At 37.5% G+C, this 21,276-nt stretch overlaps 1 protein-coding gene across 7 annotated transcripts in view; it reads right to left on the reverse strand.

Moving 5' to 3' along the window:
• Nucleotides 1-460: 460 nt before the first annotated feature.
• Rasal2 (RAS protein activator like 2) overlaps nucleotides 461-21,276 on the reverse strand; it is a 270,356-nt gene continuing 249,540 nt past the window's right edge. For 5 of the 7 annotated variants that reach the window (XM_051186049.1, XM_051186053.1, XM_051186051.1 and 2 more), the window contains 5 exons: nucleotides 14,330-14,464; nucleotides 12,371-12,573; nucleotides 11,000-11,087; nucleotides 8,312-8,342; nucleotides 461-6,195 (listed from right to left, as the gene is read on the reverse strand). In XM_051186049.1, coding sequence (XP_051042006.1) covers nucleotides 6,053-6,195; nucleotides 8,312-8,342; nucleotides 11,000-11,087; nucleotides 12,371-12,573; nucleotides 14,330-14,464 — 600 coding nt within the window. In that variant the 3' untranslated portion in view covers nucleotides 461-6,052. The remainder of the gene's footprint in view (nucleotides 6,196-8,311; nucleotides 8,343-10,999; nucleotides 11,088-12,370; nucleotides 12,574-14,329; nucleotides 14,465-21,276) is intronic. The other 2 variants (XM_051186048.1, XM_051186050.1) reach the window with 1 other exon arrangement.

Genomic DNA, 21,276 nt, shown 5'->3' on the forward strand with positions numbered 1-21,276 from the left:
CGTATTCCAGGACACATAGACCTATATGTAGCACAAAAGAAAATGACATGTGAAAACTGCATTCTTGGCTTTTACAGAATGAGATAGATAAGCTGAAGATGGGACACATTGAGAAGGATAACCAAAGACAACTCCCTGACCCAAAAAGAAAAACCCTAAGAACAAACTGTGTGGGGAATATGAGAGGACCACAGTGTCTTTGGACAGCTGGAGGAAGCTTGCTTTCTAAGGGTGTCAGCATAACACAACTGATAACAGTGTCAATTATTTGTCCTACACCTAAGTGCTTTACCATTGTATAATTTTAAGGCATGATATTCCTAATGCTAAAATGTACCTTGAGAATAATATCCCAGTGTACCAAGTCTATGTACCCAGAAGATACATTAGAACACAGCACACGGCATACATGTATGTATGATAGAAGACGTACTGCAAATAGAGTAACAACTTTAGTCTGAAATGTTTAAAGTTAAAGTTTATTTGTATTTTTGTAGGAATATCAATAAAAGACCTCAAACGTATCTATATCTGTACATGTACAAGAACCGTCAAAAATTATTCACAGAACAAAAATAAATCTTTTTTAGAACCCAGGTAATGAAATGCAGATATGGATCACATATGGAACAATCTAAGTGCTACAAAGCACAAAAATATGGCTTTAAAAATAAAATAAAATCTTGGGTTTTGTATTTCTAAGGTGGATTTCTCTTTCTTGAAATAAAAAATAAATTATTTTGAACTATCTTTGTAAAATAGTCGTGTATTAACACACTCTTATTAAGGCCCTGGAGATGAAAAACAAAATCAAATTTGGAAAATAAATTCCTCACAGGTGTGACCCAGGTAAATACACTGCTGTTTGCTTGAGTTGATCCTAATATAGCTAGAAATATCTAAGCACCAGTCAAAATTCAACCTTTACTACTTATTTTAGCTCTTCTGACAGATGGCAGTCATTGAGATAATTAGCATTTAACCTTTTAGTGAACTAGAAATTGATAATTTCCTTGAGGGCTTGGAAATGACATATCCATGCTATTTATATTCAAAAGCTTGACCACACACAGAGGATGGGAACCCCTAAAACACAGCTGTGAAAATGTTACTGCACCAACAGTTCAGCTGATTTTCAGTCTAAGACTTCCTAGGGAACAATGAGGACATTTGACAAAAAAACAACGGAGTAGAAAATAAAAATGTGTGCTGAAACATGGGGTCAAAGTACTTCTGACCTCTCCTTGGGTATCTTGCTGCATTTACCAAGGATAGCTGGGCTGTTGCTAAAACACCTGAGTATTGACTGATGAGGAACCAGAACTACTCTCTGTATTCTGCTCTGGGATGGTGACAGTCATCTGCTGCTCCGTATCTCCATGCTATCGATAATGACACCTAGCTCAAGTCACTTTAACTTATATATACATATAACACATATAGTACATTTTAAAGAGGATAGGATTTTGTAAGATCTAAAAAACAACAAAACAAAAACAAAACCTCAAGAAAGTTTGGGAATTACTAGCTCATACAGTGAATTAACATTGTTTTGTTTTTTTAAAGGGATGCCCTAAGAGGTGTGTATTTCTATAGGCATGCACACGTTGTCTCAGGACCTGCCTTTCTACATATACATCTGAGGAGGAGCCAGGTGATGCAACTCCATTGTTTCTTTGAACTTCTGAGGAACCAAGTCCATTGGATTATGTGTTGCCCTCAGGATCATTTTGAAAGAAATTTGCTCTTGCTCATGCAAATTTCATCACCCTGTCCTTTCAAAGTTCAAGATCCTAGACGGGTCAGTGACAAGAGGTGCTCTATAAGAACTGATAACTATTATTCAAACATAAAAAAGCTTGTACTTGAAAATTTGAAACTTCAACATTACTTGCTTTTAAGAAACAAGTATAAGTCATTTAAATTAATAATAATTTCAAAAGGTATCCCAGGGATGGGCTGGGAAGGTGACTTTTTACTGCTGAGGCAAGCAGGAGAGTTCATTACTGATTTGAATAAGCCAAGGGGGTAAACGTAGAATGTCCCCTGAACTTGTTTAATCTGTAGCAGAAGGTGACCCTCTCCTCACAAGTGGCTGAAAATGAAGGAAAACTGTGGGATGGGCTCTGGAGCTGCTGTGTCAGTGATGTGGCTAGTCTATGGATCAGCCTGGGGCTCAGTCAGTCTGTTGACTGAAGAAGTCTGCTTCTTGTAGCTCAGCCCCTTAACAGGCCTTCTGGGAGGAACCAGAGCTAAATCTGGATGGAAGCAAAACAAACACGAATGCAAACCCACTTGATGGCAAGTGTCCTCTGGAACTTCAAACAAAAACCCTGCTCCTAAACTGCTGTACCCGAGGACACAGTGGGGTCCAGGGTTCTGGAGAGCTGCCATTCCACATAAAAGCCACGGCTATCACTACTTCTGAATCAGGCCCAGCCCAGTGTGCACACTCCATGTTTACAGCAGTCTTAGAAACCCTCACATTTCCTTTCCTGTGCAACCCCTTAACAGAGGACAGAAGCAGACCAGTCGGAATACCAATTCTTACCAACCTGATGGTGAGTGAAAAAGCAAGAATTAGCCATGGTACTATAATCACCTCAGTTTCCACACCAAGTAAAAGACTGCTCCAGACCCAAGCAGCACACAGACAGTCACTGAAGTAATGCTAGTCTTATGGAAATTGTCATGCTCTGGCGACCTAGGATGGAAACAAGAAGCCCCTTTCCTGGTCCTAGTAAGGCTGTCCTTGTTAATGCTCAAGTCTGGCCCTCCTCTAGATAAGGGCTTCACAAGCACTTAACCCGAGTACAAACCCCACCCAGCCCTGGTCTATTCTCATCCTGTAATGTGCTGACATGTTGGCAGAAACAGGGTTCGCAAGGTGCAGCTATTTAACCTATCAGTGTTTTAAAAAGAAATCATACATTTCCTCCCAGTAAAGCAGAAACATGCACCTATTTGAGTTAAAGAAACACCATGTAGCTTATTAGCACCTGCTGTTGTCCTCTGCTATATGAAAAAAATTCAAAATAAAATTTGTAAGATTGCAACATTCTCTAAAGAAATATTCAAAAAAATATTCTTTTAGCATTTTGAGACAGGGTCTTAATTAGCTCAGGTTGGCCAGGAAACTTATGCAGCAGAGTATTACCTTGAGCTCCTGCCCCTCCTGTTCCCATCCCTGGAGTGCTGGAATTGCAGGCCTGTGTGACACTATCCCAGTTTATGTGGTGCTGGGGTTTAAACACGCCTTTAATTCCAGCATTTGGGAGGCAGAGGCAGGCAGAACTCTGTGAGTTCAAGGCCAACCTGGTCTACAGAGCAAGTGTCAGGACAGGCTCTAAAGCTACACAGAGAACCCTGTCTTGAAAAAAAAAAAAAAAACCCAAAACCAACCAAACAAAAAACAAACAAACAAAACCAAGGGCCTTCAGCATGCTAGGCTGGAACTCTTCCAACTGAGCTATACCTCAGCCCAGAATAATATTTCTGATAGGCTAAAAAGATGAATAAGCTCAAAGGATAATCTGAGATTTAATATCTGGCAACAATGCTAAACTTTTGACTTCTAATCCTCTTACTATTGTTATTTTACTTTTTTTTCTCTTCATTTATGATAACATGATGGCTAGAGAGCCTCATCATATGTCCAAATGTTTTGAAATTCAATCTTGCAATGCAGACAGGCTCTCAAAGACCCCGCAGTGTTAAGTTACACTGCATTCATCACTACACTTATTTGACCAGCTCTCTGTAATCTATAACCAGCACCTCAAGACCTTCTCAACCTCAAAGCAAGATGTTACCACATTATATACTTCAGGCCACTATAACTAATAATTGAGCTAGATTTTCTGTGGTACTACTGAAGGATTTGGAAGAATGAAGAAAGAACATTGCTAAGCTACAAAAGAGAAAAGATCTGCAATTACATTCCACTTCACTTAATACAGGCCACTAATGCAGAGTCAAAACCCTGGAGAGGAGACAAACCCTGGTGAGACAGCTGTTAAGGGTCAAGGAGACACTCAAGTGAGTGTGTGGGTCTACAGCTCCATGCACAGTGAGATGCTCCTGCTTTGGACATTTGTCTGACACAAACAGGTTATTATGAAAAAAACCCTTTTCAAAGGTTGTTGGTTGAGGCTGTGATGAGATTGTTGGAATTCAAGGTCAGACATTAAGGTCAAACTAAGGGGCAAGTGACACTGGGAATGCATGCCTGGGACTTGGTGGAAAGGAGGGCTTGGTATTTATGCCTGGACATCAAACAAAGAGGGCCCTACACATGTTCTCTTGTTTTCTTATATTTATCCTACTATGTAGAAACACATACGCCATGCATATGGCTCTGTTATGTCTCACTCCACATCCTTTACTTAAAACATTCTTAAAGTTTATAACTTAAAAAACAAAACATTAACTTACTTGAGAAATGCTATTTTTCAACATAAAAGGATGTATATTTTGCTTAAAGAGATTCAAGACCCTTTTTAAACATTATCTCTATATATCCAACAACATAGAAGGTATGAACATTTTTTGATGTGCACATTATATGTACATATGTGTGAATATATGTATATATTTATATATATATATATATAATATTTGTTTAACCTGCAGCTAACTTTCTCTACCCCTGGTAATTAAGCCTGCCTTCGAGATGACATGTCACACTCTGGAGAAAAACATGGATTTCTGTCCTGAATTAAAGCCATTAATGATAAGCTGGATCATTTTTGCTGAGTCGACCAAAAGTGTGGAATAACACCTGGAATGTGCCATCCTCACATTCTGGTTCTCTGTAGCAAGATTAATCATCATTTTTAAAAGAATGAGATGCTTCAGTTTTAAACTTCCTTGCCAAATGGAAGAGACACATAAAAAGAAGAAGCAATTTAAAGGTTAAAAGTGGTGATGAAATAACCCTGCCCACAGGTTTATTAGTATGGCGGATGCAATCTTTATCCTAAGCAAAGATACAACTGACAAATAGAAAAATTTTAGTGGGAAATATTCAGAGATTCCTGCTCTGTTGTAATTAGCCCTTTTCTGAATGGAAGAAAGGGTATTTATTCAGATGGCTTATGAATAGCATACTTGAATAACCTCTCCAGTGGAGAGTAAACCCTGTTGGTGCTGACAGCTCCCAGCATGGGGAGGCAAGGACAGTGCACATATGACAATGAAAATGGTAGACAGAGACACAAAATTTATAGTTCTGTCAACTCTAAAGAGTAGTTAAAAAAAAAAGTAGGAGTAAAAATCACAAAGTCTCATATCTAAAACAAAGCTCCCATCTGCTGTAGATGGAGGAAACAAACATATTGACAGTTCAAAAGAAATCATTTCTAGTTCAGTTTTGGTACAATCAACCACTCCTATCCATGTCCTCTGAAACAGTGACTCTCCAAATCAGATTACTGTCTAATCAGAACTATCTTGGTTGATCAGTAGCATAAAGTACTGTTTTGTATGGATCTTGGTATTTGCATGTTTTCCTAATGGTAAGAGACTAGGGTGGGGCTTTTAAACCAGCAGATGAATCCCTGAAAAAAACTCATTCTGACAAGGTCCTATTGCACTCCATGTGCTCCTACACAATACAGACTCTCTACCTACTGAACAGATAGGCTCATTTCTCACTCACACTTGGCTTCTATTTTTTCCTCCACTAAAAACTGCAGTGCTTTCAACAAGAGAAAAAACAATAATAAAATAGTAATAATTAAAAAGGTAATCTACATTATTAACTTCCTTTTGGTATATTACAGTGGTATTTCTGTACATGGCCCAGAACTAAGTTCCCTATATACATAGAGACACTGGGGAAAGCATCGACACTGGGGGGGTCTTTGCTTTATGCCCTGAAAGACAAGGTTCCTTTCTTCATTTACGAGTTTCTCACCATACTGCTATTTGAAGCAACATTCTGTAAACCTGGAGGGTTAAAAGGCTGGGAATAGGAGAGGTGGGCAACTTCCTTCTTTCTCCTCCCACAGTCTGTATTCACAAAGGCCATCAGCAGCTGCTGTTTTTGAATTCACCATTCTCCGTGATGGAAAGCTTGGTGGGGTTGGTGGGAGAGATGCCATTGCGGACCTGCATGCTGTACCGCTCCTTCACTTGAGTCAGCGCACTCATCAGTCTTGTGTTGGCTGAATCCAGGGACACGATCCGCTTTTCCTGTAACATATTAATCATGGCTTTATTCAGGCTGCACGGAAGATGCCACTATCTTTATTAAATGATTAGTTCAATACTTTCTCTCACAGTACAGTACACATGGTGCTCCCCAAACAAATGGAACGTCTCTGCCTCTTTCTGCACATTAGTTAGGTTCAGCTCCCCCTCCCCTTAATCTCTTTTTTCATTTCTGCACAACAGGACTTATTACCAATGATATACTGAGGTATTGCTAGGCTGTCTTATGAAAATGGCACCATGGGTCAAGCTGCCTTTATGTAGTAAGTGCTTTTGTCAAAACTGAAACATGGAAATTAGGTGGCAACGAAAGAAGCACCAGAGGTTTCATTTCACAGAAGAGAAGTGCATGTGATCCATGGGTTCACCTCCCAAGGAAGGCATAACAGTCCCATCTGGGAAGAAGTCACATTGCTCAAATTAAAGCAATACGTGGTGGCAGTTCAGAGTCTCCAACAAGGTGAGGATGCAAGAGCAAGAGGAGATAAGAGCAGCCAGAAGCTCAGACCAAGGAGTTGTTTGACTATGGGGAGGGAGATGTGGCTGAAAGGGATGCTATAAACATAACACATGAGAACAGACAGAGAACACAGGCTCCTAGACCCATTCCAGCTCAGATACTCCGGGAAAGCTGCCCAGTAAAGGGAACGCTTTCATTTTCTCTCAAGTTTTAAAACAAACAAACAAAAAACTCCCAATGCTTTAGAGACATCATTTTGGAGCTACAGGTTATTGAATCTCCACATATTCACCAGAGAGAGGGGAAGGAGGGACAAAAAGTTACAGTGGGACAAAACATCAGTCTCACAAAATTAGTTGAGACTTTCATCTTTAAATCACCCCAGGACTCCCCAACAAACATTAAGTACCTATTTTTTTCAGAAAATAATGACAGAGAGGGACAACCTTTACCTAGCCCATGAAGATCAACTCTAACACCAAACGAAGCTCTCTCTTCTGGGAGTCTCTGAATTTACCCAGTAAGATGAGAGACAAGTTTTAGTCATGGCAGGGTATAAAGAGCAGCAAGCAGGCCGAAGCTTGAAGCTTGCTGCTGCCTCTGCTGTGAAATACTGCCAGGGGCAAGCCTAGTGATGGCACCCAGGGAAGTCTGGGTAAAGCCATAGCTGACTATAGCACCAATCAATGCTTGCCTTGTGTTCTCTCTCTCTCTCTCTCTCTCTCTCTCTCTCTTTCTGAGAAGAGGTGGTAGCTAAAGTTTCAAACATATGAAAAAACAAAGACAACATAACTCTGGCTATTACAACTCTTTAAAATAATTCTATTTTCTGTTCTAAAGCTCAGGTGGTAAGACATACAGAATCAGTATTATTAACTATCCACTTACTGTATAAGATTTTTTTTTTTTTTTAAAGAAAGGCGATTGGTAGATTTCAAATATAATGCGCTGCCTCAGTGAGGAATGTGTCCTAAGTGGAATTTAAATTCTTAATAAATATGTTTAATTTTGATAAAGTTTTTATGTATTATATAATAAGTGAAAAGTTGTACCATAAGTGATAATTTCTCAAAATAGACAAGGAAAGATATTTCAGTATTGTGACAAATGATAAGGCCCCAATCCTAAGGAAAACAGAATTCTTGGGGTTCATAAAAAATTAAGCAATTTACCAAAACAAAACAAGACAATCCTCTACCCTCTCAAAAAATCAAATGGACTCTTAAAGGGTCAAAAAAGAGCCTAAGAAGGTCTATAATTATACACTGCCTGCAAATAATAACTGATATCAAACAACCTATTCTCCTAAATACCTGAAAGTTTCTAAGCAGAGAAATTCCCTTTGTAGTTCCTCCACTATTAACCTTTCAAATAAAACAGAATTAAAGGAAAACAAACAAACACCCCCCCCCCAATTTAAAAAACCTCAAATAGGAAATGGGATCTTTTGAAATTAAAGGTTAGTTGGCAAAAGTTGCTATAACATTTGATTCTGCCTGGTTTAGAACACAAAGCACTCTAACATGCCTGAAAGGAAGGACTCAACATGGGAGTACCAGGAGCTGGAATGTGTAGGATGCCAGTGCACTGGCCAGGGCTGGGAACTGCTCAGCTAGAGAATGCACAGGGATTACTTGCCTGTTTGAATAATCTCATTTCCATTTATGACCTGTAATTTAACACAGTGGAGATATCACTTGCAACAGTAACTAGGCAGCTGCTTTGTTTCTCATAGGAAGAATCCCCTTTCTGTTCTCCATCTTGTCACATGGAGAGATCCAGGAGTTATAAGCCCTCATGCCTGGAAGGTGGGAAGGTGCCACACTTCATGGGTATATACACTGTAAGGTTCAGGACTGATGATTCTGTCACTCATCCTTTTGCAGTTCTGCAGAAAGGGATTCCTGTGCACCTGTGCTTTGTAGCATGAACTGACTCAAGGAGAAGGAGATGCTGAATTCCCCAACAAGGAACAGGGGGCTGCTGAGAGAGATGAAAACCATTCCTGGGGTACTAGAGTGTTAGTGTGCTGACAAGTGCACAAAGAAAATCGCTGTTTCCATTTTAGAAATACTTTTTACTATTGCTGGCACGAAGCCTATGCTGTGAATATAAAATTATGGGTGACCTCCTAGGGAGACTATTATTTCAACATGTCTGCATTTAAGAAATGAAGCTAAGAGAGCTACTCTGTTCCAACAATCATTTAAGAGTTAAGATTTGTTCTCATAGAAAAGCATCTGATGAAGTCATTCGTTATGAAGACTATCTAAGTATGTATAGTCTTTTGCTCTTTTATGATTCTATGTACCAGTATGCCAAGTAAGCCCAGTAAGCCAGTAGCTTGGACTGAGAATGTCCCCTTTTAAGACACTGTTGTATTTTTCACTGCTCTTGGTATTTATGATTTGTGCTGTGCTTAGTAACAGTGGTTTTTCAAATGTGATCCAGTGGATTGTCTGAGTATTCTTTAGGGATCTATATCTGCTTTTGTAGAGGAATTTATGATATAATAAAGCCTATGCTTTAGTGACATACATTTAATGAACCCCAGTATGTTCTGACCCAATAGCTCAGAGTGGTCTTCATGGTTGAGTGGTCAGGGGGAGCACTGGTTTATGGAGGGCGCCTTGGTTCCATTGAAACAGTCCAGAGAACCAAGCGTTTTGAAAACCAAACTGCCATTGGCCAGACTGTAAATCTGACTGACGGAGTTCCAAGGTACCATTTCTTCCTTTTCTGCACAGTGCCACTATCTGATGGCTTAACGGAGTTTTTGACCCTTGGTCAATCAAATTCCCTTCCTAGACTTCACCTTTAGTAACCACAACTTTTGCTCTATACTCAGATCAAAACTGGTAAGTTTCCTCTGCTTAAGATTGACTGCATTACATTGGCTGAAATCTATTCTATCTCAGCACTAAAATTTCTCTGTGTGATTACTAATAAGGCTCACCCTGCTTTATACTGATATTGACAATCCAACGGGGAACTTTTCAGCCTTAGTTTTCATGATGAAATTGCCTTCTTTATTTACACTATTTCTCTTAAGTTCATGGAGTGATTTTTTTTTTTAAATAGGATATAGCAAGATGACCTTATTTCTACTGGTCTTCCTTCACTTACCTTAGGGATACCTAAAAAGAGTTAAAAAAAAAAAAAACAAAAAACAAAAAACAAAAAACAAAAAAAAAAAACAAAACAAAACAAAAACAAAAAAAAAAAACACCCTAGAATTTGAGTCTAAAAAACATTTTGGCAGTTATGTATATGAGAAAGCATCACAACTCATAACTAGCTTCTAAGTCTAGTGAGCTCTAAGATGGATGAAGCTTGTGAAGGATTCTTCCTATGGCTATGCTCACAGTCTGAAAAATAAATCTTATCTTACATTGATCTCATAAGGAAATTCAAATGTTGACGTGCATGTTTAAGAATATTGGGGGCTCTAGTATATACTGACTAGTATTTGATACATAGATAATGAAGTAGAATGCTCTCATTTTTATTTTATAGCTTAAAAATGAGAAATGCAAACTTGGCTAGTTGTTCCTAGAGAAATGTAGTCAGATGAACCACTATCAAAACTATAATTGCCCTTTGAAATTTATTTCCCTTTAGGAAATAAGTCATACTCTATAGTGATAGAGCAATAAGGAGTTGAAAACATTTCCTGCATCCTGGATTTTGCTCTGATCACTGGTGTCCTTGTGAAGGGCTTTTGGAGGCTATCATCCCACTAAGTGTAAGCTGTCATAGGTTACAATTTTATCAACCTTTTTTTAAATATCCAAAGAGGTTCTCTAAGCATAGCATTAACAAAGAGCAGCCAAGCACATTCCAAGCAGCAATGCCAAACTTTGAACCAAAAGAATAACAAAGAAAGCTGTCTTCTACAACCTTATCTTTCCTCTATGATTTCTTTACTAGGACTAGGTGTTGATGACAGTGGATGTGACTGACAAGACTGTGAAGAACACATCCAAGCAATGGTCAGTGGAGGTCACAAGCCAGATACATGCAGTGCACTTTTTACAGTTACCCTCTTAGAGAATGTCCTCCTTTCCATAAGGAAGGAAGCCAACTTCATCATGTATTAAGCTAAGACTTGTCAAACAACTACACTAAATACATAATAATTTGCATGCTATGTCATCACAGAAAAATCAATGAGGTCATATGGAAACTCATTTAATATTCAAAGGATAATGCCAAGAAACTTTCTGTGTCTCAATTTCTACTGCTTTGTCATTTGCAAGGGTGGGAAGTCAGAAAATAACAGGTATTAAAAAGAAGTGCTTTCTTCTAAGCACAGGGCCTGCTTACCTGTGCATCAATTATTTTCTGCTTTGCATCAATAACTGCTTGCATCTCAGCATGATCCTTCTTTAGTTCCTCTTCGACAGCCATTAGCCTAGAATGTGGTAAGGAGGAGGTATCAATATTTTCAAAGACAGGGCTAGGTAATGCAGAGATTGAGAAACCTAAAACTGGTGGTTCCCAACAGAAGACCCATTTTATTATAATAACCTCTTCTTTCTCTTCCTCCTCTCCCATCTTTCCCTGAAAGAAGACATCCTAAGTTGAGTGTTTTACCTATGGATAGGCTCCATAACATTACAATTTCTTGAGAATAATATTCTCATAATCATCATCTTCCTATTAGATCAGCCCTTAGCAAACAAACATCTTAATAACAACAACAAAACAAAAAGGTTATCGACTTTTTAAATTATTTTTGAGAAGGTATCTCCATAGCTCAAGCTAGCCTTAAACTTGCTATGTAGCTGATGCTGGCCCTGAATTCCTGGTACTCCTACTTTTACCTACTGAATGTTGGGATTATTATGGGCAAGTACCACCATGCTTGGCTGCATCTTCTCTTACTCTCAAGTTACACTGTCTACCATCCTACCCTCTTCCCCTCTTCCCTTGCATAGCTATGTTTCCTACAGTATATTCTAGTCGATCTTGTTTCTCATTTACTCCTCACATCTCAACCCACTTATGCATATCTCCCCAGTTCTACTCCTATGGCTCTCAGTATTAGGTCAGTTATTGCCAGGCTACTAAAATAGCAACCCCTTTTCTGTTCTTCTCTTACTTTGTACTTTGCCCATAGCATCTGGCAATACTGAAGCTAGTGGTTATGAGTCTGGAGTCTGATACCTGGTTCAAACCCTAGGTCTCCACTACATTGCTTTGGGCAAGCAACTGCTGCCAATTTTCTATCTGTAAATAAGTGATAATAACATCTGTTTCAGACCAAGATGGAAATAAAACAATACAGTCAAATGGGTCTCTTCTTGCTCTCCTTTGTTGGCACTTTTTGGGTCCTCTGGCCCTAAAGACATTCAGTGAGACTTTGTTTTTGAACCTGTCTGGGAAAATTGAGTTAAATCTTAGATATAGATTTAAAAAACCCAATTTTCATCTAAAACTTCAAAATAAATTCCCTCCTCACCTTCCCCCGCTAATATTTCTATGGTTAAAGAAAAAGCCTACCTTATCTTCATGGTAAGTACACCAGATCTCAATTGGTTTAATACCTGAGAGTCATAGTCATTACATTTATATCAAGTACCATGGGTGAAATGGCTTTTTTGGGGGTAGGGCTATTCTTTGAAAGCACTCCGATCATCCCCCTACATCTTTGTACTGAACTAGAGCCAACCAGCTAGCAGGTGGTTTTCTAACCTGCTGATGATGCTTTTCATCTGGCTGTCCTTTTCCTCCTGCTGTCTGCGCAGCCGTTCCTCACTGTCCTCCAGCCGGGCCTTGTACTCCAGTAGCAGCTTCTGCATCTGCTGCTCCTGTACCAGTAGCCGGCGCTCATACTCCTCTAGCCGCCGGCTGGACACTCGTAGGCGCTCTTTCAATTTGCTAATTTCTTGTTCATACTGGCAAAGGGGAAGAGGCACGGATTACAGGAATTATACTGGCCTTGAAGGCACTGATACACTTTTCTAGCCAGAGAACCCAAGGTGATGTGGTAGATGCTGTCTCATCTGCCATGTCCTTGCTGCTGCCTAGGTTATTTAAAAGCATTGGCTGACATAAATGTTAAAGAAGCACTGTTGTGTGTCTAAAATTACATTATGAATCTTAACTCAGCATTATGAATTCTATAGTTTTATGCACTTTTTTTTTCCCATTTAACTACCAGTTGTGGCAAGCCACATCCAATCTGTAAGCATATCAAATAGAAGGGAGAAAGAAAAATAAAATCAAGTAGTTAGAAGACTGACAAATGACTCAAGCCAAAAGTTGTCTACAACAGAGAGACTTACATGTTATCACCTGCACTGCAGGGTCCCTGCCACTGGTGCTCATTAGACTATCTTTACTCCACTAGGACATACCCTTTAGACAATTCAGACAACAAGTAACATTTATGTTAAGCAACTAAATTCAGTTAATACAATTTCATGATAGAACAGGTAATTACTGCTTTTCCCGTAATTATGAAAGTGTCAAGTATTCAGGTCATAAGCGATGATAAGGGCCTACATCTTTTCAAGGACTGCCTCCTCCCCTATTTTCATGATGTGACTTCATCTGTCTGGTGTGGTACCACCTGCTGGAATTTATCTGTGTTCTCACTAGCCTTCTATAAATTCTATAATTCAGCTGGTTACTTGGCCCTTTCAGGTACTAAAGTTCCTGTGGATGGGGTTTGTTAGTGCAATAGAAAGTGAAACTGTCCAGGCAAGGCGAGAAACATGAGCTTCCTTATGGGTGGGATAATATAATAGTCATTAGTAAACCAATGATAAATATTGGTAAAATACAATGTATGTAGTAACATCTCATTTAACCAGCGAAAAGTCAACTAGCTGCTCCTTACCCACTTCACTGCTCTAAATCACTCTGGTTACTCTAGAAAGAAGAAGCAGAGAGCCCTCAGATAGTTCTGAAAGGTCAGGATGCAACATTAGGCATCGTTTATGATTTTCTAACCAAAAAGAGATTAATTGTCTGGTGGTCAATTAAATGTGATATTAAGGTTATTGTTTGATTTTTCCAGGTCTGTTTTTCTTTAAAATAAGTAAATAAATAAATAAATAAATGAACGAATAACTAAGCAAATAGATAGACAGACAGACAGATAGCTACCCTTAACTCCAGAGGTGGAAGACAGAAGAGTGAATTTGAAGCCAGTATGGGGGTATGTATGAGATCCTGTCTCAGAAAACAAACAAATCCATATACCCCCCAAAATACTATATGAAACCCTCAAACAGCAGATATCTTTTAAATAATTATTTGTATAGCAGCCTTTATTCTCAAAAGAAAAAACCCAACAGAACTAAAATATAAATTGACCACTTCCACTGATTTAGATTGTCCTAATGTTAGTTGTGAATTTGAAGACCAGAATTTATAAAAATAATAAATGTTCAACCAAAATGGTTAGAAACAGTGTCAGAATGTTTTCCAAAGTAAAGCAACCTACATTAAAAATTATGTCATTCCTTTCCTCCTTAGCGTTATGGACACTATCCATATACTCACAGAGCCACTACTGACCAATAATGCACAGATGTGATGGTTAATAAGCAGTGACTCCCAGACCAAGTTTTGTTTTTCCATTTTTGTTTTAAATCACCTATTAGTTGTGGGCTCATTAAGTCAACAAAGACAAATTAAGTCTACCTTCTCAGCGTGCTTGGCTTCATCTTGATTTTGTTCAGATTCTTCCACATCTTCTTCATACTGTCCATTGTTCAGAACCCAGGCTGCTGTCCTTTCTACTGGAGACATGGTGGCAGAATCCACAGGAGACTGAACCTACACCAGAGATTTTTATTACCAGTTATGTTTCAGAAAGACCATTACATAACTGTGGTCACTCTTAATAAGTGCTTTCAGTTAGGGGAAGAGAACATGCATCTGTGTAAGGACAAACCAATCTGAACTCATATATGTAACTTCCAAGAAGCATTCTTTTTTCCTGATAAAGGAAGTCTTAACATTGCTAATTTGCTCAACAAAATAAATGCTGTCAGCTGTTAAGTTATCCCACTGAAGCTAAGATGACAGAACAAAAGAAAAAACAAGCTGAGTGTTTAGATGATGGGATGTCTGTTGAAGCAGGGACAACCACGGACTAAAGAATGGCTGATGTTAAGCAGGCTCACAGATATACATATCAGAATGCCAATACTGAGCTTTTATATTAACCATTCAGAGAAAGAGAAGTGGTGATATTTATTACTTTTCTAGAAACTGACTTCCTGGTGTGTTAGGACTATTCAAGAATCTGTGTTTAAGGTAAGAAACTTTCTTGGCCTTTTGTCTTGTCTGTTTTCTTATCAGCTATGGAACCCAAGGTTTTGTATGTGCTCTAGGCAAGTGCTCTACTCCTAAACTATGGCTTTAGTATTACAAGGTTTTTTTAAGAACCTAAGATCAAACTATGAATTCCAGATGTTTCTATCTAGTTAAGATAGCAAGACAAATTATCTTCCTTATCTTTCTCAAGATATACAGAATGTTAAAAATTCTACTCTTGAGAAACCACTCTGCCACTTTGTAGTTAAAAGCAATCTCTTAAATTCTATTTTCCTCATCTATTGAATGAAGATGCCACCACTGTCACGATTCCCATTACCTACCTGATCATCTCACAGGGAATTCTGAAGATTGTATGTGAAAGTTCTTTGGTAACTTAAAAGTGTTAGTTTCTAGGCTGCCAGAGACAGGAAGAAAATGTATACATGTTACATGTGTGTGCATATGAGGGTTAGGAAAGATGGAGAGGAGGGGGCAGTGAGAGTATGCAATAGTAAAAAAAAAAAATCTGTGTGTTTATGTTAGCTTTTTATAATGAAAATGGATTTATATTTTGGGGAAAACTCTAAATTTCATAACTGAAGAGAATTTCCTCTTCCATTCCAAGCTATACTTTAAGAAACTTTGTAACATTCTAGACTAGAACTTAGTTAAACTCTAAATAAAAGCAGATTTTGATGACTGTGAAGGCTAGGAGGTAAGATGTCTTCAGAGACTTTATAAATACACTCAGGACTAATATAGGCTGTCTTAAAGGTTTGAAGGAGAACTCTGTTCAGGTAGAATGGCTTTATGCTTGAGGAAGGATGAAGCTTAGCTTATATAAGCAGACACACACACACACACACACACACACACACACACACACACACACACTACACACTACACAAATAGTGAATGAATGTGAGAAATTCCCTCTCTAAAGTCATGATTTTATATTTGTACATGTTTTAATCTTAAATTTCAGTACTCTTTGTACTTAGAATTCTATTTCCACTTCTACTACACTTACAGAAATGTTTATTATGCCTCACTTATTTGTGGGTTACTTTTTGCTATATCTACCTTATTGCTAACATTTGTTTATCTCTTATCTCTTTTAAAAATAACCTTTTATTGTTACATAAGCCCTTACACTAAGCATAATCAGTAGAGCCATGAGTTTGATTCTATATAAGTATGCACTTATTATTCCGATAATAATGATTATATTTTTCAAACGTATCATTTATATAGCTAAGTAAATAGCTATATACACTGAAATAATTTTGAACATAATACTTTGGGAACTCTGGCCTGTAGGATACTGTGTTATCTACAAAAGGAAAGAACTTTTCTTATCAAAAGTTATGAGATCTGAGCATGGTGGCACATGCCTCTAGTCCCGCACTAGGGAGGTAGAGGCAAGCATCTCTGTGTGTTTGAGGTCTTCGTGGTCTATAGTGTGAATTCCAGGAAAGCTAAGACTATATAGAGAGATCCTGTCTCAAAATTAAAAAAACAAACAAACAACCCCCCCCAAATCCAAAACTTACAAGAAAAACAAGACAGTGAAAACATTTTGTAAATTACAAGTCTTTATACGAAAATACATGTATAGTTCTCCGCATACAGGATGTGAAAAGCAGAGTGCAATGAACTGTTTCTATACTGATTAAGAAAAACAAAAACATTGGGTTTAATTTTCTGATATAAAACTAAAAGGTAGCAATGAATCTTTAACTCATAGATATCAGTATTTAAAGAAGATAAATGGCCTTTTAGTTTTATAATCAAATTACTTTAGCACAGTTAGGATAGATAGAAGCTGCTGGACTAAGATTTCTATTTAACAGCAATTTGAGATAAAAGTAGCTACTTTATAAGCTACTAATAACCGTACTATTAAGAACTTATTAATTAAGGCAGCTATCAATAGCTTCCTACTTTCAATGGTTAATAAGGTATTACTTGAACTAGCCTTCTTTCCTCGTCTTTTGTTATGGGTAACTTATTAATTATAAATCTCCTTAGTTCTAAACTAATAGTGTACCTAAAAGCATACAAAGGAAAATGATCTCAGCTTGAAAAGCATATTAAAAAGAAGACAGCAAAAATAATGTAGGTGATCTAGGCTTGAAATATTATGTGAGGTTTTACAGCAAGGGTTGCTTCACACCACTGACGATGGTGGTAGATACTGTATTTTTTAGGAGGACTAATACAATAACTGGTGAACTGTGAGAGACTGTGAAATGGGAAGTGGACATCTCAATTCTCTTCCTATTTTATTGGTTGAATATTACTCTGTGTAAATCATCAAAACATTAAGATAAGTAAAACTGACAAGACGGTTGAGGTCAACTCTATTCTTTCTGTTTATGACATATCCTTTAGAAAATCATGAGTAGAAAATAATATGGAGGAATCCAAAAATAGCTACTGTACTGGGGTGGAAGAAAATAAAGGTAATTTTGGTTCAAAAGTATTAGAATATGTGCATTAAATGAAAAATCTATAAACTATCTTTTAAAGTTTTTCTTTAAAAAAAAACATACTTATTTGGAGCTGGAGTTACAGGACAATGAGCTGCCATATAAGTGCTGGGAATGGTTTTTTTGTTTGTTTTTTCTTTTGGTCTCACATGTGCTGGTCTTCTCAATTACATCATCACCAAACAAACAACACTACATCATACAATTCTTTTGAACAAAAGTGACTAATTCAATGTACAAGATAGAAATGCTTAATAAAATTTTATACATTGAGTTTTCTTCAGAATTCACTGCTAAAATAAAACATAATGTTAAGAGAAGGACACTGTTTTTTCTGTAGTTCTTTGGAAGGACATCAAAGACTTTCCATTAACAATTATCCCATCTCATTTGTATAAGCTGGAGATATAACAAAGCTTATTATCTCTAATTCATAGTCAAAGAAATGGAAAAGAGCGGCTGGTAAGTGGTTCAGATTTCATCTTGCTTAGATACAGCCTTAGAAAGAACATTTATAGTTACTTGACTTGTAAGAGGTCATGAACAAAAATGAAGAGTGAAAAAGACAGGAAAGGAGGACATGCTACAATCTCCTTTGAGTTGATGCTACATAGGCTTTCCTTGGAAAAGATAATGCTCTAGGGTAAAAAGGCCTGGCACAACAGTTTCACTGATACTACAGTTAGTCATTGCCTGACTCTGCTGGGACAGCTGGGAATAGGCCAGTTCTCCTGCTCCTTGCTAGTGCTTCCTAGATAAAAACAACACTTGTTAGTGTCAAGTTTCTTCACAGTATGAAATAAGTTCTCATAAATTAATAATCAGTTTGGTATCAACACCAACGTAACTAAACTCTGACAGTTCTTAAAGAGTTTGGTTGGAAGAGGTCTCAACAATCCAAATGTGAAAACTACAACATGACAGTGGAGGGCTTGGACATGCCTATGTAAAAGGCCTTTTCAAATTCAAATTTCTGACATACTAAGTCTGAACAACTTACATATTTAAACAATAAAGTCTATTATTTGTACAGGATACATGATATGAAATAAATAAATAAATAAATAAATAAATAAATAAATAAATAGATGAGAATGAGAAAAAAAGAAATTCAGGCAGAGGCTCAAAGGGGTCAAAATATTCAGAATTTCCCAAGAAAGAATTGTTTCTTAGTAAAGTACTTCGTTAGGATTTTATTTCCTTCCTACTCACTATTTGAGAAGATTGAAGCCAGTCACACTGCCAACAAAGGCCTCTCCTTTGTGCTAAGACACAAATGGAATCTGCAAGGGACACAGCCACTGATGATTATAGCTGCCAACAAAAAAGTCCCCACAAAGAAACCCTCAAGGCTGGGAGAAAAAAAAAAATTCCCTAACACAATTTGCAATTAAAATATGTATTTTCCTTAAAAAAATGTGCTGATTATGCAGATGACTCATATGAGATAAAAAACACAAGAAGAATAAAAAGAGTAATAACAAGTTCAAAAGAATAAACCATTTACTTATTGGATAGAAAATGTCACTTCAGAAAATTCACAAACTTGAGCAATCAAAACACCAGGTTTCAACTTCTAGGATAGTGGCTGTTATCAGCAGGGTATAAACGAAGATGATATGTTAAATCTGTGCTAGGACAGCTCACTGTTGCTGTGCCCTAGTTCATGGCAGTATAGACATTTCCTAATTCATTAATGGCTGTGACAGAAAAATTAAAATTTGGTTTTGGAGATGATATACATCTAGGTAGTCTTATATTCACTGTGGAAGCATATGTTTTGCTCTTGTGTGATAGGTGTTATATTTTTATATTGAAAAAATATTATTAAGTAGCAACTGGTCTTAGGCAAATACTTAAGAATTATAAGCACAAATACTATGTGATTGGACTACTATGTGATAGAGGAAATAAAAATGAAAAGGCAGAAGTTAACAAGAGAAAAAATAAAAACACGTTTTTGAAAAGGTTTATTTAGTACCCCGCATGAGGCAGCTGGGTGGATAATAGAACAAATAGCCTGCCCGAAGAAGAGATTTTTGATTTTCCTTTTCTTTTCAGGACTGAACCTAATCAATGTCCTTATCAATGAGAACTTTCCTACTTCTACCCCATCCCCACTGTCCTCTAGCTGCCCTAAGCTTTCATATAGTATTTCATCTCTAAAATTACTTAGCTGTTCATTCTCCTTCCAATAAACATTTTAACTTCCTAAAAGCAGTTACCATCAACTGGACGCCAGCATAGACATGTGATGAAATCAAATTACAAGAAGGCTTAAATAAATGAAGGCCTTCTAGCAAAAATCATGCACATTTCTGCATAAATCTATGTGTGGGTCTAAGAGACATGCTGGCCAGTTGTGGTGGTACCAGCCCAGGGAACCCTAAAAGAAATAAGTAGGATGGCCATAGCTCCTGGCCAGCTTAAAACATACTGGTTACATATGGCTCCACAACGTGGACTAAAGAACTTCCACATAAAACTTAAAAGTTTAAAAAGGATTTTAGAAACAAAAGAACAGAGACAAGCAAGACTTCTTGGTAGCAGCATTTTTCTCAGTTGGACTCTGTTTTGCTAGAGAAAAACAGAGATTTGTGTGGCTCCTTTAAGGGAGGTTTCCTGACTCAGCATAAGCAGCAAAAAGTCACATGGCTTTTAAGAACACTGCTAATAATTCATTGGTGTGTACGAGAGCTGGCAGTGGCAGTGACCACATCTCCAAACTGGCAACATGCTGCTGGATGGCAGTGTAAACCAAGATAGTGAGCACAGCTCTCAGTTCTGGCGGTAAAAGTACCCAATGCCATCTTGGATAGACTGTGGCTGAAACAACTGTGGCTTTCATTTTAGCAATGTTGTTTAGTAGATAAAAGACTCATGGCCAGAAAGAGATAAAGATTTACAGTAAATACAGATTCACATTAAGAAAAAGTACTAAAGGTTTACAGTGTGTTCTAAAATATACGTAGGCTTGGGAGAGAAAAAGAATAAAATGGTTTTTAAAAAGACAGAGGAGTTGGGTGTGGTGGCACGCGTCTTTAATCCCAGCACTTGGGAGACAGAGGCAAGCAGATCTCTGTGATTGCAAAGTAAACCTGGTATGCAGAGTGAATTCCAGGACAGATAAAAGTTATACAGAGAAACCCTGTCTCAAAAAATGAAAAAGTAAAAAGTAAAAGAAACAGAATAATAAAAAAAGCCACACAAAGATGGAGAGAATCTGGATACCGTACGGTATTATATTGTCTTTGTACCATTTGATTGCTGAGGAAATAACAAGTGTCAAAACAAATGCTGCAGGATCAATCCAATTTATATATTTTAAAAATGCTTTGACTTCAAAATTTAAGTCTAAGGACAAGTTACTGGGGAAAATGATTTCTATTTTTGTTTTCACAGAAAATGAAAAGCTATGGATTCCTTCCAGACTAATGTGGTCTGATCAAGCCAGACCCTCTGAAACAGAGTCGCAGGTGATCCAACATTCAAAACAGTTGGGACATAGCAGCCTTGCAGACTTACAGCCAAGATATCTGCATCTTCTTAGGATCCCCATGACAGCACCCCCTACCAGTAGGAAGCAGTTTCGAAAGAACGACGCCCAAATTCCCAAATATTGTTTATAAATGTTTGTTTTCATTTAAATGGGGTTGGTTATAAATGGTTAATGACCACAAGCAACCTTTTTAAAGGTAAAAAGGGGATTATGGTATAGATATGTTTTGGAATGGATTTTCATTTATTGATACAATTTAAGGTCTATTTTTTGGATATGTATATTTCTCTTGTTTAGGTATTGTGTTTATATAGCTCATTTAAAAATGTAATGTA

The sequence above is a fragment of the Phodopus roborovskii genome, unplaced genomic scaffold (assembly GCF_943737965.1).
Source record: "Phodopus roborovskii unplaced genomic scaffold, PHOROB, whole genome shotgun sequence".
Lineage (NCBI taxonomy): Eukaryota > Metazoa > Chordata > Mammalia > Rodentia > Cricetidae > Phodopus > Phodopus roborovskii.